The 18,434-nt window shown below is 41.0% G+C and overlaps 1 protein-coding gene across 3 annotated transcripts in view; it reads right to left on the bottom strand.

The window, feature by feature from the left end:
- Window positions 1–18,434, bottom strand: part of FLT3 (fms related receptor tyrosine kinase 3) — a 75,837-nt gene that overhangs the window by 34,137 nt on the left and 23,266 nt on the right. For 2 of the 3 annotated variants that reach the window (XM_082365045.1, XM_082365044.1), the window contains exons 2-6: window positions 14,965–15,086; window positions 9,237–9,439; window positions 6,476–6,591; window positions 2,595–2,724; window positions 524–651 (exon numbers count right to left, since the gene is read on the bottom strand). In XM_082365045.1, coding sequence (XP_082221171.1) covers window positions 524–651; window positions 2,595–2,724; window positions 6,476–6,591; window positions 9,237–9,439; window positions 14,965–15,086 — 699 coding nt within the window. Of the gene's footprint in view, window positions 1–58; window positions 199–523; window positions 652–2,594; window positions 2,725–6,475; window positions 6,592–9,236; window positions 9,440–14,964; window positions 15,087–18,434 lie in introns of all 3 variants that reach the window. The other variant, XM_082365043.1, reaches the window with a different exon arrangement.

The raw sequence follows: 18,434 nt of genomic DNA on the forward strand, positions 1-18,434 counted from the left end.
CCACCTGGACTCTTGGTTCATTTTTCTGCATTTTCAGGATGCAAGCTCATCCTCTCACCTCTTCCAGTGTTTTATTCTCTAATTCCCAGCTGAGCCCGAATCCGTGGTTTACATGAACAGCTTTGCACCTTATCCATAAGGGTTCCCCTACTTTAAGAAATAATTGTGGCGGTGTGGTCTGAGGAGTTTGGTTTAGATCTAGAAGATGAAAACACCCCGGGTAAGAAAAAATGTGATTTTTTTTCCTCATCACAAAACATATCCTGAACATTCTGCAGAACAAAGATTTTGACGGCATCTCAAATGTTACCAACCATCTCAAAATAAAAGAGTCTTTCAGAGACTGACAAGGCTCTTATGAAGAAATGAGCACTCACAGAAATCTAAATATTACACTGGAAATGGCCTGAAGGAGCTATAGAGTTTTTGAAATTGAGTAAGGACCTAAGGGGTGATGATTAGTCCCAGCTCATCTCTAAGGAACAGTCACTGAAAACAGAACGACATGATACTACGGTCTTACCAATAGTGAAGAGTTTCGTACATTCCCTGCCCAGCTCATTTCTTGCACAGCACCTTATGTCTGTTCCAAATAACTCATGGAGTACACTTGCCTCCTTTGTAATGACAGCTGGACTTTCTCCTTTACAGCTGCAATTAAAAAATAAATGTCAGTACCATTTTTTTTTTTTTTTTTTAGATTCCATATATATGGGTTAGCATATGGTATTTGTTTTTCTCTCTCTGACTTACTTCACTCTGTGTGACAGACTTTGGTGCTTTGCGATGACCTAGAGGGGTGGGATAGGGAGGATGGGAGGGAGACGCAAGAGGGAGGGGATATGGCGACATATGTATGCATATGGTTGATTCACTTTGGTGTACAACAGAAACTAACACAGTGTTGTGAAGCAATTATACTCCAGTAAAGATCTATTAAAAAAAAATAAACATCAGTTGACTAAACATCTTTTAAAATTACAAATGTATGTTCAGGAGAAGAACCAAATTAAAGGTTCTAGATTTTAAGAGCCTGATAAGAAAGCAAAGACAGGAGCAAGTCACAAGGCAAACCAACTCACAACTAGTTAGTAATTCCTCATCTCACCCAATTAGAATAACACTAGAGAGAATCACATAATAGAACAGTTTAAAAGGCTTTGTGTTTGGTGACCTCTTGGTTGTTAAAGAGAGAGAAAGAATGGAAGAATTGAGAAAAGACAGAAAAGGGGGGAAAAAAGAGAAAATGGAGAAAAGGAAAAGCATGATTAGGTTTTAATACAGCTTAACAAGGTGTAGGTATACTTTCTTTGAAGCTCTGAGGGACAACCAGTGAGAGGGAGAGAGGCCACAGTTGCAAATGTCCCCAGAGTCCCCGGAGCTCACAGAGGAGAGGGCAGTGTCACTTGTGGGGTGTCAGCCCAGCCACACCTCGGGATTTGAGGGACCACCTCCCCTCTCCCGCCTTCTTAACCATCACCTTTCCCAAAGCAGATACGGCTTTGGGACTCTGTGTATAGTCACGTTTCTTCTCTTTATCACTTTAGTCAAATGTATTCTCATCTTTGTTTATGCATTACTCCTTGAGTTTTTTTTTTTTAATTATAAGACAACAATAACTATGTTTATTTTGGAAAATCCAGAAAAACCCAAAGAAAAGAATATTAAATTGCCCATATTCCTACCACCATGAGATAACAACGGTTACTACTTTGCTGTGTGTAGCTTTCTAATCTTTTTCTTTTCTGTGCACATGTGACGTATGTATCTACAGGTAATCTCTTTTTCTTGTTCGTTTAAAATTTGGGATCCTGCTCACATTATTTGGTAACCTGATTTTTCACTTTATCTCTTTCTCTTTAGTTCCATTTTTCAATAAAAGTTGTTTAGTAAATTTTAATTAGTTCAAATGGCATGAACCATTACTTTGTGAACACTTAGCTATGACACATGAAAAACAAAAGTAAACATTTATATGGTACTTACTATCTGCCAGGTACTGTTCTATGCGCTTCACATGTACCAGTTCATTTACTCATCAGAGCGATTGTATTAAGGTAAGTACTGCTCCCACCCCATTCTTCTGATGAGGCGGGGAGGGGTTAAGTAACTTGCCCGAGGCCACACAGGTATAAGCAGAGCAGGGTTCAAACCCAGGAAGATTCTACATCCCTAAACAATCATATTAAACTGCTCTTCCAGAGTAAACATCATAATCACAAATTAAACATTTATTCACAGGGGATTTCTTACTTATAGGGAATTATACACTAAAATCTGGACCTTTCTTTTTCCCCAACCAAATGCTCAGGGAGTCGACAATCCTGTAACTTAAAGGGGCTGTTATTCGTGTCCTGTGATATCCAGGGAGGGTCCTACAGGTCAGTGACGTGACAGATGAGGAGCTCCAAAGGGCTTCTCACTAAGGCGTCCCTCACCATCCTCCCCGGGAAGCCCACACCAATCATTCTTTCAAAAGCCAACGTTTCCTGTTAACAGGGTGATAAATTGTACAGACAGTATGATGTCAACTATATTAGAAAGAGACCGGAAAAGTAAAGCCATAATAGCAGTTCTCTCTCCACATGTCATACCTGTCGCTCTGTGAATCGCAGAACACCCATTCCACGGTTGGTTCTGGAATGCTCTCTGAGATGCAGACCAGGGCATCCTGATTTTCCATTTTTCTAAAGTAAGGTCTCCTTAACGTGTAAAGCAGGGTATCTAAAGCATCATAAATTAGTAACGTTTCAGTATTTAAAATGTTTCATATTATAAACATTAAAAAAAATAACTGTCCTAGCAGGCCTCCTCCTCAGAAGAATTCTGAACCATTAAGAAAAGTTAACCTTTTGTGCCGTAGCGGTGTCTCCGCTCCAAATATATATAATAACATATCCCCCCTCACCAATATATTAGATGCAACTCTGGCTGAAATGCTAACTTTCGTAGCTAATGTCTTTGGGTATTTCATGAATCCAAAGACAACTAAAGTCTAGTGGAGTGAAGCCATGTAAAAACACAAATATCAATATGCATGGGAAAAAGAAAAGTAGAAATAACATCAAGTTTATAACACATACTTATATAGTTTAAGACCCAACTTTCTTCCCATAATTTTATCTAGAACTAGGCAGAAATATAGTAGGATGGAGGTAGACTTGGAACAGAATTGAGAGGCTTGGTTTAGCCTCCTGTTCACATTGGACCCTCACACCTCTCCCCTTGCCCCTTCTCCCCCTCCCCCTCCCTTAACATATAAACTCTCTGCTTCTGCTTGGACCCCTTAGGAACAGGAGTTCACGACCTCCCAGAGTCGATCCTCCCATTTTTCAACAAACCTTTTTTTTTTTCCAAAGAAAGTTTCCCATGCTAAATTTCAATCTTCCTCCTTATAATAAATTCTGTTTTAAAATAGTATATAATACTTTATGTATATACATAGCAAAGAATATATGAAGAGTTAATTTAGAAGCATAATAATAAAAACGAATGCCCGTGGACCCATGCTCAACTTAATAACCAGAACAGTAATAAATATCTTTGAATCTACTTTTGTGCTGCTTCTCCTTGTCTCTCAAGCCTAGGTTAACTTTATCCTGAACTTTCTGTTTATCATTCTCATACTTTTACACATGTTTTCACCACATAGATGTGTGGCCCTAAACAATATATTGGTTTGTTTTGTTTGTTTTTGAGCTTCAACATATGGCATCACTCAATATGCAGTCTTTCACAACTTCGGTTTTCCATCCAACCTTATGTTTTTAAGATTCACCCATGGTTTTGCATGTAGCTATGCTTAATTCATTTTGCTACCACTACATTGTGTTCCATTGGTGGATATATCACAATCTATTAGTCCATTTTCTTGCAGTGGACATTTGGGTTGTTTCCTGTATTTTGTATCACCAACAATGGTGCTATGAACATTCTGTGCATTCCTAGTGAGGCAGGTGTGTAAGTTTCTTTACAATATACCTACGAGTGCCACTGCTGGTGCATATAGTGTGAGCACTTCTGCTTTACACATGATGACAATTTGTTTTCAACAATCTCCTGGGTATAAAATGGTATCTCATTGTGGCCTTAATTTGCATGTCTCAGTTATTAATTTAATATGTTTACTGACAATAGTGAAATGCCTACTCATGTCTTTTGTTCATTTTTCTACTGGTTTTTTTCTTATTGATTCATAGAAGTTCTTTACCTATTATGACTATTCATCCTTTGTTGATTATGTGACTTCCAAACATCTTTTCCCATTTTGTGGTAGTTTTTACTTTCTCTCCCTGTAATTGCTGACCATTGGTCCCAATTCTACCCTCTAGAGCAATTTTTTTTTTTAAAGTGAAGTTTGTTGCCACATGAAAATCCTTCAAATATTTAAAATCAAATGCGGAGGTCAAGGGATATCACTGTCATCAAAGGCATTTTAACTAGTTAGCCCAGGTTTCCTGACTCATGCCAGAAGGGTTTCCTCTACGTTACACTGCAATCAATCTTCTTCTCTCCTCAAAAATATTTCCTTCCCTCTGCTAAACATTCTTAATTCTCTCAGCTGCTCCTAATTCAAGGAATTCTAAGATCTTCACTATTCTGGTTGCTCTGTTTTGTCAATATTCATCTGAAAACCCTGTAGAACTGAAAATAGCAATTTTCCATTAATTTCCTTAACCCAGACATTACATTTTCATGAACGCTGCCAAGGTTCAGATTTCCTTTTTTAGCAACTATGCCATACTGTTGGTTAATAGTGAACTTGTGGTTCACTAAACCCTTTCCTCTTTTTCACGTTGACTGTTGCCAAGTCTACCCCACCTGATTTTTTTGAAACCCACCACCCAGCAGCACGTTAAAAACAGTTACAACTTACTTGAATGATTGTTGTGCTATTTTTACATTGTAAATCTTAAGTGAAAAGAAGTTACCCTAAATAAAGAGAGCAGATGCCCATTTATTTTATACAAATTCAAGTATAAACACGACAAAAAAAAAAAGAGAGAGAGAGAGAGCAAGAAATCTCTTATTCTCTTCCAATCTGAGGATTTACTGTCCCACAGAGGGGGGTCGGGGACTGGGGAGGGGACAGGGAAGAAGACCAAAATCAAAGAGAAACAAGAGGTACCTCTTGACTTTTGACCTCCTAGGGCTCTGGTCCTATAAATAGCAGAGTAATTGAAGGGCTTTTCAAAACAAATGTTGACCAATTTTGACTTTGCCGGGTTTTTGCCTGACAGGCTGACTTTGGAATCTAACACGCTGTCCCCAGCCCCGGTCAGATGACACTTGTGGGAATTGAAATGGCCACGAGTGCTCTTCTGTTCGCAGCTCTGAGTGCGAGACCCAGTGCAGTGTGGCCCAGAGTGTGGACCTGGCCACGCTTGGCCTCGGGCTGTCGTGCCCGTTTCCATACCTCTCAGCAAGCCGTTCACCTGTGATGGTGGGTGTAGAACAGCCTTGGCCAAGGGGAGCCGTGGTTCCCCCTGGGCCCCGCACCTCTGTGGGCTGGACACACGTGCACCACAGCCTCCGTCTGGCAAGACACACCAAGGCGTAGCCCAGGAGCTTGCTTTAAAATGGATGAACCCAGAGTTTCTGGAGCACTGCCCTGGCCCCTAAAGGCAGCGGGACCCACGTGAACGCCTCCACCTCTCGTCTCCATTTGTCATGTGGGGTAAAGCAGCCAGTGGGTACAGGGCTGAGTCCACACAACCGCAGGCCTGCGCGTAAGTGGGTGGAAAGAAGGAGAAGCCAGAAGACACGCAGATGGTGGTTCAGCCAACTGCACAGCTGCTTCCCTGGGTGAGAACTTCTGCGTTGTTCCTGATGGTGTGCGTAGCGATCTGGTGTTTGTATGAACACAGGAGCCGCCAGGTCCATGTGGTTATTTAAATGCAATGTTTAATTGATTAAAATGAAATAAAATGAAAACTTCGGTCACGCTGGCCACATTTCAAGTGTTCACCAGCCACATGTGGCCAGTGGCTACCTTACTGGACAGAGCAGACAGAGACGTTCTCACCGCCTCAGACCGCTCTGTTGGATAGCTCTAAGCTCTTGCAATCCTGTGAGGTGTGTATGGGTATCCCCATTTTACAGATCAGAACACTGAGGCTCAGGGAGACTACGTGACCTGCCCAAGGTGGTCGTATCAGATGCAGAATAAGAACTCAAGTCTTCTGACTCCACGGTCAGAATGCTTTCTACTTCTTCCCTGTCACCCATCTGTCGCTGAAAAAAATGGGGAGCCGGAAAATAGAGGATGCCCTGGGTTCTGAAAAGCACTCACTCTCACCGTCTGTGGGTCACATCAGGATCTCAACAGGTGATGGGGTGGTTGAAGTGAGTTCAATTAATTCAACTACGTATTGAGGGAAACCTAGTTCATGTGTCTGGGGAAGCTGATAAGAGCTCTTGGGTTCTAACTGCTCCTTTAGAATATTGAGAATACCTAGTAGCAAACGGCACTTACTTCTTATACTCACTGTAAACAATACTGTGTAATTGGTAGCTTCTCTCTGAATAAAAAGTAGGTATTCTCCAGCCTGGGTTTCTGTCATTTTCAAAATGACCATGGAGACAACTCCTCTGAAACACAAGAAAGAGAACTGGTTAATCTGGAAAACGTGTGAAACAAAAACCCTCGAATTTCACACTGAGTCAGAAGGTGGTTGGGCGGCCCTGGTCCACCTCGGTGGAGAACGCAGCTCCCGTCCTGTGCTGGCACTCAGCCTGGGCCTTGTTAGTTTCACCTTGACCTTTACCCAGTCCCTCCCTTGGGAGTGAGCACCTTCACCTCATGCTGCCCAAGCCCCTCGGAGGGAAAACTCCTACCAAAAACACATAGACTTGGTGGGACGCCCTCCTTGGCAGTGGTGGACCATTCCCGCCAATGACAAACCACCCTCCACAGGCATATCTGCCAGCCACCCGGCCACCAGCCTCCGTGCGCCATGTGCAGAACCAGATGACGGTACAAGCAAGACTCACTGACATCAAGAACAGTCCGTTTTGTGCCCCCCTCCCGCCCCCTCTAGAGGAAAGAATTCAAGCAAAATCAGACACAAAGCATTTTCCTGTGAGGTGGTAATTACACTGATATATCACAAAGGAGAGATGTCTCAATGTGAGTATTTCTAACTTTTCAGATACTTGGTAAAGATAAATTTGGCTAGGGGCATTCTCTTCGAAGAAACGACTTTGATGTGTGTTTGGTGATATCTGTCCTCCTTAGAGCTTAGAATACTCTCTAGCAGTCTGTTGAGTAGTGTTGGATTTAAATGGACACTTTCTGACCTTTAGACGTTACTGCTCAACACTTGACATCAGCTGGGAGAGTCTGTGCAGAATCTCAGGCCCCGCCCACACCTACTGAATCGAAATCTGCATTTGAACAAGATCCCAGGCGAACCAAGGGCACAGGATATTGGAACAGCCCTGATTTAGAGCTCCAAGCAGCATGGTTCCAGAGTACTTGTGTTTGCGTTCATATAGACAGTAAATTAGTAAGAAATATATGTATTTTCTGCTTATGCAGGTACTTTGGGGATGTGCTTTCTTTCTCTGAACCCTTCACTCTCCTGGTATCATGTGAGAACTCTTGGGCATATCATACAAAATTCTAAGATGGTTATCAAAGCTTAGGTGTGCAATCTGTCTGGCTATGAGTCTAAGCCCAGATTTAATTTCTGTAACTCTTTACTACAGAGAAGTTGCTACAAATGTTTTGGTACTAAGTTAACGAATCCACATAAGACCTATGATTTTGGCTGCCTGTCCTAGAACAAAAAGGCAACCTCTCAGCAGAGTAAAAAGAACCCTACTTTTTTACTTTGCTTTTTTGGCCTCAATCCAACAAGAACTGTTGTGGCATCAGATTTTAATAAGATTACCAGAACATTTCTTTAAGCCAAAATTCTTAATAGAAGATTGCCTTTGGTTTAACCCCAAGATAAAAGTAAGCAAAAAAGAGAAGTGAGTAATATGGCCTCAAAAGAGGAAAGGAAAATGAATGTGATCTAAGATTTAGAACCAAACTTCAGAATTATAGCTACTGTCCTGAAAATTACTTAAACACTGGTTTGACCTTAAAGACACAAATGTGAATACTTGGTACAAGTCAGTCACAGATGTTCTCCCGTGTCTCAGTCAGGTGGCATGGAACCCCCTTTGGGTCATTGAGGGGCCATTTCCTGCATTGCTCCTAGAAAGACAGTGGCTCTTCTACAGCTTCGGGGCACCTGAGCACCCCAAGAATTAGAGAATAAAGCACCTTAGAATTAGTAAGTGGGCATTTCAATGGCCTGTGCCCCTTGCTTCCTGCCCCACCTGGTCTCGGACAGCAGGGGGCAGCAGTCAGCCCAGGGTTAGATACAGGCTTGGTGGTCAAGCTACAAACCTTGGCCACGATATCTTTCTGGATGGTGAGACCAACGTTCCCCACATACAGATCAATTCCTTACTAAAATGTTTTGTGGATATCACATATCATTGCAATTCTGCTCATCATACTGTGAAAGAAACTAGGTAAAGCCAAGGGTTCTTCCCCAAGAATTTCCCAGAAAGAAGCTTCTCACTGCTTTAACTAGTAAGCTCCTTGCTACTTTAACCGGAATGGAATGACAACTTCCTAACTTTTTACCTTTAAGACAAAATCCAGTTTAAAAAACAAGCCATCTTTAAAATCCCAAATACTCTTTTCACTATTTGTTTTACATTTTGCCAGTCATCACTGCTTTCTTAGGCCCTAAATATACCTATACATTTGTATATAAGTTTTTAAATGAATAGACTTTATTTTTTAGAGCAATTTTAGGTTTATGGAAAAATTAAGGAGAAAAAAAAATTAAGCAGAAAGTACAGAGAGATCCTGCCTACACCCTCCCCCCACTCACCACCCCTCACACACAGCTTTTCTATTAGTAACATCTTGCATAGGTGTGGTGTATTCGTTACAACTGATGAACCAATACTGGTATTAACTAAAGTCCACAGTTTACATTGGGGTTCACTTTTTGTGTTGTTTGTCCTATGGGTTTTGACCACTGTAAAAGGTCACGTATCCGTGCCTTAACTATTTTTTAGTTTATTTTATTTCACTGGAAATAAGAGTTACAGTGAACATGTACAGAGATTGGAAAAGAAACTCTAAAGGAAGCAAGAAAGTCTGTGTATGGCGAGAAACTATTCCTCCCAAAATCCTCGTGGTTGCCCATTGCCCCGCCCCTGCTTACCTGTTCTGTAAATCAAAGTGTGGCTGGCAATTCAGGGAGCTGTGTTTAAAGACCCAGAGACAGGAAATGTTCCCCGGGGTGGTGACCAGAACTTGCAGTGTGATGGATGCAGTTACGTCCACCTCCACGGTGGCCGCTTCATACACTGCCTCTGTGCTCTCGGGCCTCAAGGCACAGCCCAGGTCTTCCCGGGATTCTGCTGCCTATGTCATAGACGAAATAATGTGAATTTACTACAAGTGCACGTTTAATGCATCTTCTTCTTAACTGGAACCTTTATCAAATAAACACATGTTGACATATGGCACACAACAGCAAGCACCTCATGACCCACTGAGGATCATACGTCTGACCAAAATGCCTATAAATTACAAGTCTCTAAAGAAAAGACAGATAATTTTAGGCTGCGTTTCTAAAATGTTTTATAGACTGTTATGGGTTGAATCGTGTTCCCCCCAGATTCATTTTTTTTTTTTTTTGGCTGTGCCGTGTGGCATGTGGGGTCTTAGTTCCCTGACCAGGAATCGAACCCGTGCCCCGTGCAGTGGAAGCTCGGAGTCCTAACCACTGGACCACCAGGGAAGTCCCCCAGATTCATATGTTGAAGTCCTAACCCCCAGTACCCCAGAATGTGACCGTATTCAGAACCGGGCCTTTACAGAGGTGATCCAGTCAAAATGAGGCTATTAGGGTGGGTTCTAATCTTATGACTGATGTCCTTATAAGAAGAGGAAATTTGGAGAAGACAAGCACATACGGAGAACGCCCTGTGAACATAAAGATGGCCGTACAAGCCAAGGAGAGAGGCCTGGCACAGATCCTTCCCTCACAGCCTCAGAAGGAACCAAGCCTGACGACATCTAGATTTTAGACTTCTAGCCTCCAGAACTATGAAACAATAAATTTCTGTGGTTTAGCTCACCCAGTCTGAGACTTTGTTATGGCAGCCCTCACAATCACAAACTAATATACAGATAATAATCATAAAATTAAAATACATAGGTATAGGGAACTCCGTGGTGTCCAGTGATTAGGACTCCGTGTTTTCACTGCCGGGGGCCCGGGTTCGATCCCTGGTCAGGGAACTAAGATTCCACAAGCCACGTGGCTCGGCCAAAGAAAAACAAAAACAAAAAAAGAATACATAGGTATATGTTTTTGTGATTATTGGTATGCAGATAAGCATCTACATAGTAATAGTAAATTAGTATCTGTTTTAGAGGGTACTTAAAAACTAAAATATTGGGTTGGCCAAAAAGTTCGTTCAGGTTTTTCCATAAGATGTTACTGACAAACCCAAACGCACTTTGTGGCCAACCCAGTATGTTCTGGGCAGACATCCCCATAGGCTCATTGCCACCATCACACCCCTTGCCTGCTTTAAATAACTGAGATATATTGAGAGGACGGTGTGCTAGCAACTTCTGCTGCTGGACCCCTCACCTCCTACCCCCAGACACATAGTGTAGCCCTCACACATGTGTGTATGCACACACACACACACACACACACACACACACACACAAGCTTCTTCAGGTGAAGAGCAGGGTAGGGTAGCTCTTCTGCTACTGACCATAAGCCATATTTCTGATTTTATTTGTTCATTTCTTCAGTTAGTATCTGGTGAGTTATTTAGTCAATATCTGATAAGTGCTAGACCACCTGCTGGACGCAATGGGACTAGGGGAAAAAAGACACTGACCTTGTCCTTGAGTTTTGACTCTAATAGGAAGAAATAACTAAAAGTGAAATATGATGTGCCCCATAAACAGATACCGACTACTCTGAAAGGTGCATTTAAGTGCTCTGGACCTTCTGAGGAGAGAGAGGTGACTTCCAGGCTGGGATAGTGGGGGTGTGGATATTTCACTGGAGTACAGCAATTGAGCTGGATCTTAAAAGAGGGACATAAAGTAAAAACAAACAGGGACTTCCCTGGTGGCGCAGTGGTTAAGAATCCACCTGCCAATGCAGGGGACACGGGTTCAAGCCCTGGTCCGAGAAGATCCCACATGCCGCAGAGCAACTAAGCCCGTGCGCCACAATTACTGAGCCTGTGCTCTAGAGCCCTCGAGCCACAACTACTGAGCCCGCGTGCTGCAAGTACTGAAGCCCATGCACTCTAGGGCCCGTGCTCCACAACAAGAGAAGCCACCGCAATGAGAAGCCTGCGCACTGTAATTAAGTGCAGCCCCTGCTCTCTGCAACTAGAGAAAGCCCGTGCACAGCAATGAAGACCTAATACAGCCAAAAATAAATAAAATTTTTTAAAAATTGAGTTATTAAAAAAAAAAGTAAAAACAAACCAACAAAAACCTGACATGCTACAAGAAAATATTTGCAATGCATATTACAGATAAAGGAAATAAAGGGTTAATATCCCTAAGATGTAAAGAATTTTTTTAGGGAATTCCCTGGCAGTCCAGTGGTTAGGACTCCACGCTCTCACTGCCCAGGGCCCAGGTTCAATCCCTATTCAGGGAACTAAGATCCTGCAATCCGCACAACGTGGCCAAAAAAAGAAAAGGAAAAAAAAAATATTTTTTTAACATTGAGGGACACAGGAGCCAAAAGACAGTAGAAAAATGGGAAAAAGAGGGACTTCCCTGATGGTCTAATGGATAAGACTCCGCGCTCCCAATGCAGGGGGCCGGGGTTTGATCCCTGGTCGGAAAACTAGATTCCACATGCTGCAACTAAGAAGTCCGCATGCTGCAACTAAAGATCCCGCATGCTGCAATGAAGATTCCCCCATGCTGCAACTAAGACCTGGTGCAGCCAAAATAAATAAATAAATAATAAGGGGGGAAAAAAGTAAAGAAAAAAATGGGAAAAAGAAATGAATAGACAATTCACAAAAAGATATAAAGAATGGCCCTTGAACATATGAGAAAATGTTCAAACTCACTCATAATCAGAAAAACTCAAAACAACACTGAGGTATCACTTATCTATCAGACTGGCACAAATTTTAAAGCATGACAACACATTTTGTCAGGGAGGCTGTGAGGAAACAGCTACTCTCACACATTGCTGGGGGAAAGCAAACAGGTGCAACCCTTCTGCAGGGGAACTGGAATTCGGCAACACCTAACTGAACTACTGTGCACTTCACCCTCTGAGCCAACAATCCCATTTTGAAGGCTATATCTCCAACAATTGATTGCACCATCATTTATAGTTGTAAAATACTACAAACCACCAAAATGCTCATACATAGGAGATTGACTGAATAAACTACAGTCCATCCACACAATGGAGGACATAAAGAAGGATGAGGACAAGCTCCATGCACTGATTTGCAGTGATTTCCTGGATAGACTGTTAAGTGAAGAAAGCTAAGGGCAAAAAGTATCTACTTTCAAGTATGCTACCCCTCGTTTAAGAAGGAAGGAGATTAAGAAAATACACATGTATCTGCTCATTTGTGCACAAGAAACACAGGAATAATATAAAAAATCTAAAGGAACTGGTGAAGTTCAGGAGGTAGGTGGGAAAAGGATGGAAACTTGGTAGTAGGCATGAAGAAGGTATGATACTTCTCTGAGTATATCTTTTAGTACATAGCTTTAGCTTTCAGGACCATAGTCATGTTTCACATACTCAAAAAAGTAAATCATTAAAGCCAACCAGGATATGGGGGGAACTCAAAATGGAATACAAACCAAGTGAAGTTAATTGTATCACAAATAACTAACATAACCAGAGTGAAGGTGGTGGGAAAGAAAAGAACGAACATAAATAACTTTGGAAAATAATGCTTTGGACACTATAAAGTCAAAGACAAAAAGAACTGCACACAAATACTGTATTCTGGTGTTGTATAACAAATACTCTTGTCTGATGTTGTTTAAGAACTACTAGGTCTTAATACAATCCTGAATATTGCATAAGAATATAATTTATACTACATAAAACACAATGCAGCGCTTAATACTAGGAACTGAGACCAATCATCATTAATTTTTTTTTAAAAAAAGCTTGTGTTTTATAAGAAAACACTTAAATGTGTGCAGCTATTTTCTCACATTGAAAAGACACTTAAAGGGACTTCCCTGGTGGTCCAGTGGTTAAGAATTCGCCTTCCAATGCAGGGGACGTGGGTTCGATCCCTGGTTGGGGAACTAAGATCCCACATGCCATGGGGCAACTAAGCCTGTGCGCTCTGGAGCCCCCATGCCACAACTAGAGAGAAGCCCATGCATCACAACGAAGAGCCCGTGGGCCACACCGAAAGATACTGCGTGTCGCAACTAAGACCCGATGCAGCCAAATAAATAAATAAATACTAAATAAAAGACACTAAGACTTTAAAATGTCATAGCAAATAACATTAAATTTTTTCTTGTCTGCACAAAAGTACTATGTATGCAAAATGCCTTAATTATTAATAAATCAATGTGTTATGACACCAATATCTGTTAAAAAGTGAAACCAACCATGCTTCTGGCATAAAAAAGAATCATGTATTAAATCAGGAGTTTTAGGGTAATTCCCTGGGAGTCCAGGGAAATGAACTCTGCCCTTTCACTGCCAAAGGCACAGGTTTGATCCCTGGTCCAGGAACTAAGATCCTGCAAGCCAAGTGGCACGGCCAAAAAAAAATCAGGAGTTTTACATGCATTTGGAAGGTTGTTATTGACGCCTATTTCACACTGCTTAAAATTTGAGAATATTTTTAATATCTCTGATTTTGGAAGGGAAGTGGGGGGCGTCCAGGGCATCATGGCATGTGTCTATGTATTATACTTACATTAAAGAAAACAGAGTGACTATATATCTGTATGAATCCTTAACTGGATAAAAGCCATAGAACTGGCTAATTTATGTTCACTTTTTATTATATGTAGACTTTTAATATTTTCAGTTCTTGATCATTTAAGCTTCCTTCATTTGAGTAAATACCTAGGCTGTGATAGATGAATAGCATGAAGAAGAGTAATGACAAACAAGGTTGGAACTTGAAGGAGTCAGAGCCAGATTATGGAGCGACGTGCATGTCACTTTAAGCCGTGGGAAGACCAAGCCAGGCTGTAAAGGATGTAGCCGCACTTCAGGAAGACCCATGTGGCAGCCCTACCTGAGCTGAACTGTGGAAGGAAGAAGCCACTTATGATATTGTGACTATGAAGGCTGGAATTAGGGAAGTGGCAGGGGGGACTAGGGAATATGAGGTGGTTATAGGAGAACTAGGAAAGAAAGGAAATTGACAAGACTTGGTAACTGACTGAATGTGAGGGCAAGGGAGAGGAAACAGTCCAAAACGAGGCTGAGCTTTCAAGCCTAGGAACTAGACAGGGCCATAAACAGAAATCCATTAAAACAAGAAGATGCTTGGGGAAATAGAAATGAAATAAATTATACAGGTGTGTCTTAATGAGCAAATGGAAAAATCTACTTATCTAAATCCAGGAGACAGTTGGAAATTAGGGATTCAGGCTTGAGAGAGAAGCCTGGCTTCTTTTTAAGGAGAAAGGGAAATTCCTGTTTCTTACTCATTCTAGTGTCACTGTCCTTCCTGAATCTAAACCCAAAAAGAACAAGACTCTTGATGGAATGGAGTGCCAGGTAGCAATGAGTACAGATGCTCATCTGTACCAGATATGAGTACACAGTATACTTAAACACATAAAAAAGAAAAGCCCATAAGCCATGGCAGGTGTCAATAGCCTACAAAATATGGTCTCTAGAGAAAACAGCTAAAGTTGTCATTTTAATATTACTTTACCAAGGGATTCGATGGTGATGTCCCCACTGATGAATCATTGTTTCTATGGTTGATTAAAACACACTTGATCACAGGCAGATCTTGATTTGTAATAGTCTCAAATATCATTGCAGAAAAAACAACTGTAAAACAAAATAAAGACAATGATGTCGATATATGCACACCTTAAAAAGAAAATACGTGTCTGTCTTACAACAAAACAAAATGTAATCAAGGGAAAGTGGCCAACAGGAAAGTGTGTAGGAAATATAATTTCATAAAAGGCAAGTCTTACTATCAGTCAGGAGCGGAGGTCCTTAGAGCAGTGTTTTCCAAGGGAACTTTCTGCATGATGGAAATATTCCTTAGCGCTATTCAATAGGGTGGTCTTAGCTGCATTTAGCATTAAGCATTTGAAGTGAGGCTAGTGCAGCTGAGGAACTGATTATTTGTATAACAGCCATTGTTTCTTCTTTATGGTTTCCTGGTGCATATAAACATTATGTTTACACTATATTGTAGTCTGGTAGGTGTACAATAGCATTATACCTAAGAAAACAATGTACGTACCTTAATCAAAAAATACACTCTTGCTAAAAAATGCTAACCATCATCTGAGCCTTCAGTGAATTGTAGTAATAACATCAAAGATCACTGATCACAGATCACCATATCAAATATAATAATAATTTAAATAATTATTGAATAATTGAAATATTGTGAGAATTACCAATATGTGACACAGAGACACAAAGTAAGCAAATACTGTTGGAAAAATGGCACCGACAGACTCACTCGAGGCAGGGTTCTCACAACACTTCAGTTTATAAAAAATGCAATATCTGTGAAGCACAATATAGTGAAATGCAGTAAAACAAGGTATGCCTGTTATCAGCAGTTCATTCCCTTTAATTGCTGGGGAGTAGTCTATTATATGGATATAACACAACATTTCAATTCATCCACCTGTTGATAGAATTTGGATTGTTTCTACTTTGGGGATCTTACAAATAAAGTTGCTATGAACATTGGTATAAAAGTCGTGGTTTGGATGTATGAGTTCATATTCCTTGAATAAATACCAAGGAGTAGAATACCTCACTCACATGGGAGATGTCTGTGTCACTTTTTAAGAAAGTGCCAACTGTTCTCCAAAGAGGGTGTATCACTTTATATTCCTATTGGCAGTGTATGAGAATTAGTTGTGCCATGTCCTCACCAACGCTTGGTAGGATGAGAATTTTTAATTTTAGCCATTCCAAGAGGCATATTATATCTCATCGTGGTTTTTTTTTTTTTTTTTTTTAAAGAAATTCACGTTCTTTTATTTATTTATTTATTTATTTATTTATTTATTTATTTATTTATTTATGACTGTGTTGAGTCTTCGTTTCTATGCGAGGGCTTTCTCTAGTTGCGGCAAGTGGGGACCACTCTTCATCGCGGTGCGTGGGCCTGTCACCATCGCGGCCTCTCTTGTTGCGGAGCACAGGCTCCAGACGCGCAGGCTCAGTAATTGTGGCTCACGGGCCCAGTTGCTCCGTGGCATGTGGGATCTTCCCAGACCAGGGCTCGAACCCGTGTCCCCTGCATTGGCAGGCAGATTCTCAACCACTGCGCCACCAGGGAAGCCCTCTCATCGTGGTTTTAATTTGCATTTGCATCCTTTCAGATGCTTGTATGACATCCTATATATTCTTTGGTAGTATGTCTGTTGCATCTTTTGTCTTTTAAAATTGGGTTGTTTATCTTCTTTTTATTGAGTTTTGAGAGTCGCCCCCCCCCAGTTTTATTGAGATATTGTTGATATATAACATTGTATTAGTTTCAGGTGTACAACATCACAATTAGATATATGTATTTATTGTAATACGAGTACCACGATACGTTCAGTTAACATCCATCAACTCACACAGTTACTAAAGTTTTTTTCCTGTGATGAGAACTTTGAAGATCTACTCTCGAGATGTGGATGGACCTAGAGTCTGTCATACAGAGTGAAGTAAGCCAGAAAGAGAAAAACAAATATCATATATTAATGCATATATGTGGAATCTAGAAAAACGGTACAGATGAACCTATTTGCGGGGCAGGAATAGAGACATAGACATGGAGAACGGACATGTGGACACAGTGGGGGAAGGGGAAGGTGGGATGAATTGGGAGATTAGGACTGACATAAATACACTACCATGTGTAAAATAGATAGCTAGCAGGAACATGCTATAAGGCACAGGAAGCTTAGGTCGGCGCTCAGTGACGACCTAGATGGGTGGGATGGGGGGCTGGGTGGGAGGGAGGTCCAAGAGGGAGGGGATATAGGTATACATATAGCTGATTCACTTCATTGTACAGCAGAAACTAACCCAACATTGTAAAGCAGTTATACTCCAATAAACAAATAAATAAACAAATAAATAATTAAATAAAGATCTCTCTTAGCAACTTTCAAATATATAATAGAGTACAGGTAGCCCCCACTTTTCAAAAGTTCACTTTATGCCACTTCACTTTTACAAAAGACCTGCGTTAGCACCTGTTTTCACTAACTGAAAGAAATCTGAAGAGGATTTTTGCTTTTATGAAAAAAGGTGAAAAGCAAAAATAGCATTCAGAGTTTGTTCTGTAGCGAGCTCTTATAGGGGTGGCTTGAACCCCAAGCAAGGAGAGTGGAACTGCCAAGCTCTTTCCCCAGAAACTACGCCCAGCATCTCACCATCAAGCCATCATAGCTTTGTACTGGGTCTGTGAGCATCTCTGCTTTATCTCCATTTATTTTGTGTATCTGTTTGCAAGATGTGTCCCTAAGCTAATAGCTTCTTCACTTTACACCACCTGGGCTTACAAAAGGTTTCACAGGAATGCTCTATTTTCAGATAGTGGGGAAACCTGTATTGGTAACTATCGTCACCATCTTGTACATTACATCCCCAGAACTTATTTATCTTATAACTGGAAGTCTGTAACCTTCTGACCACCTTCACACATTTCTCCCACTCCCTACCCCCACCTCTGGCAAACACCAGTCTCTTCTCTGTTTCTCAGTTTGTTTGTTTTTTTTCAGATTCCACATATAAGTGAGATTATACAGAATTTGCCTGACTTATTTCACTCAGCATAATGCCCTCAAAGTGCGTCCATGTTTTCACAAATGGCAGGATTTACTTCTTTTTTATGGTTGAATAATATTGTATATATATAGTTGATCCTTGGACAATGTGGGTTTGAACTACACAGGTCCACTTACACATGGATTTTGTTCAATAAATATTTGGAAAAATTTTTGGAGATTTGTGACAATTTGAAAAACTTCGCAGACGAACTGCATAGCCTAAAAATACTGAAAAATAAGAAAAAGTTAGGTATGTCACGAATGCATAAAATATATGGGGCCTCTCTGTGCATCGGGCACACCAACTTGGGTTCAGCAAGAGATTTATGATCAGGACTGCCCGTACCTGTAAATCTGCTAACTAGCCTTGAGGGGAAAA

This window comes from Balaenoptera borealis (assembly GCF_965194805.1).
Source record: "Balaenoptera borealis genome assembly, chromosome: 18".
NCBI classification, from domain to species: Eukaryota; Metazoa; Chordata; class Mammalia; order Artiodactyla; family Balaenopteridae; genus Balaenoptera; species Balaenoptera borealis.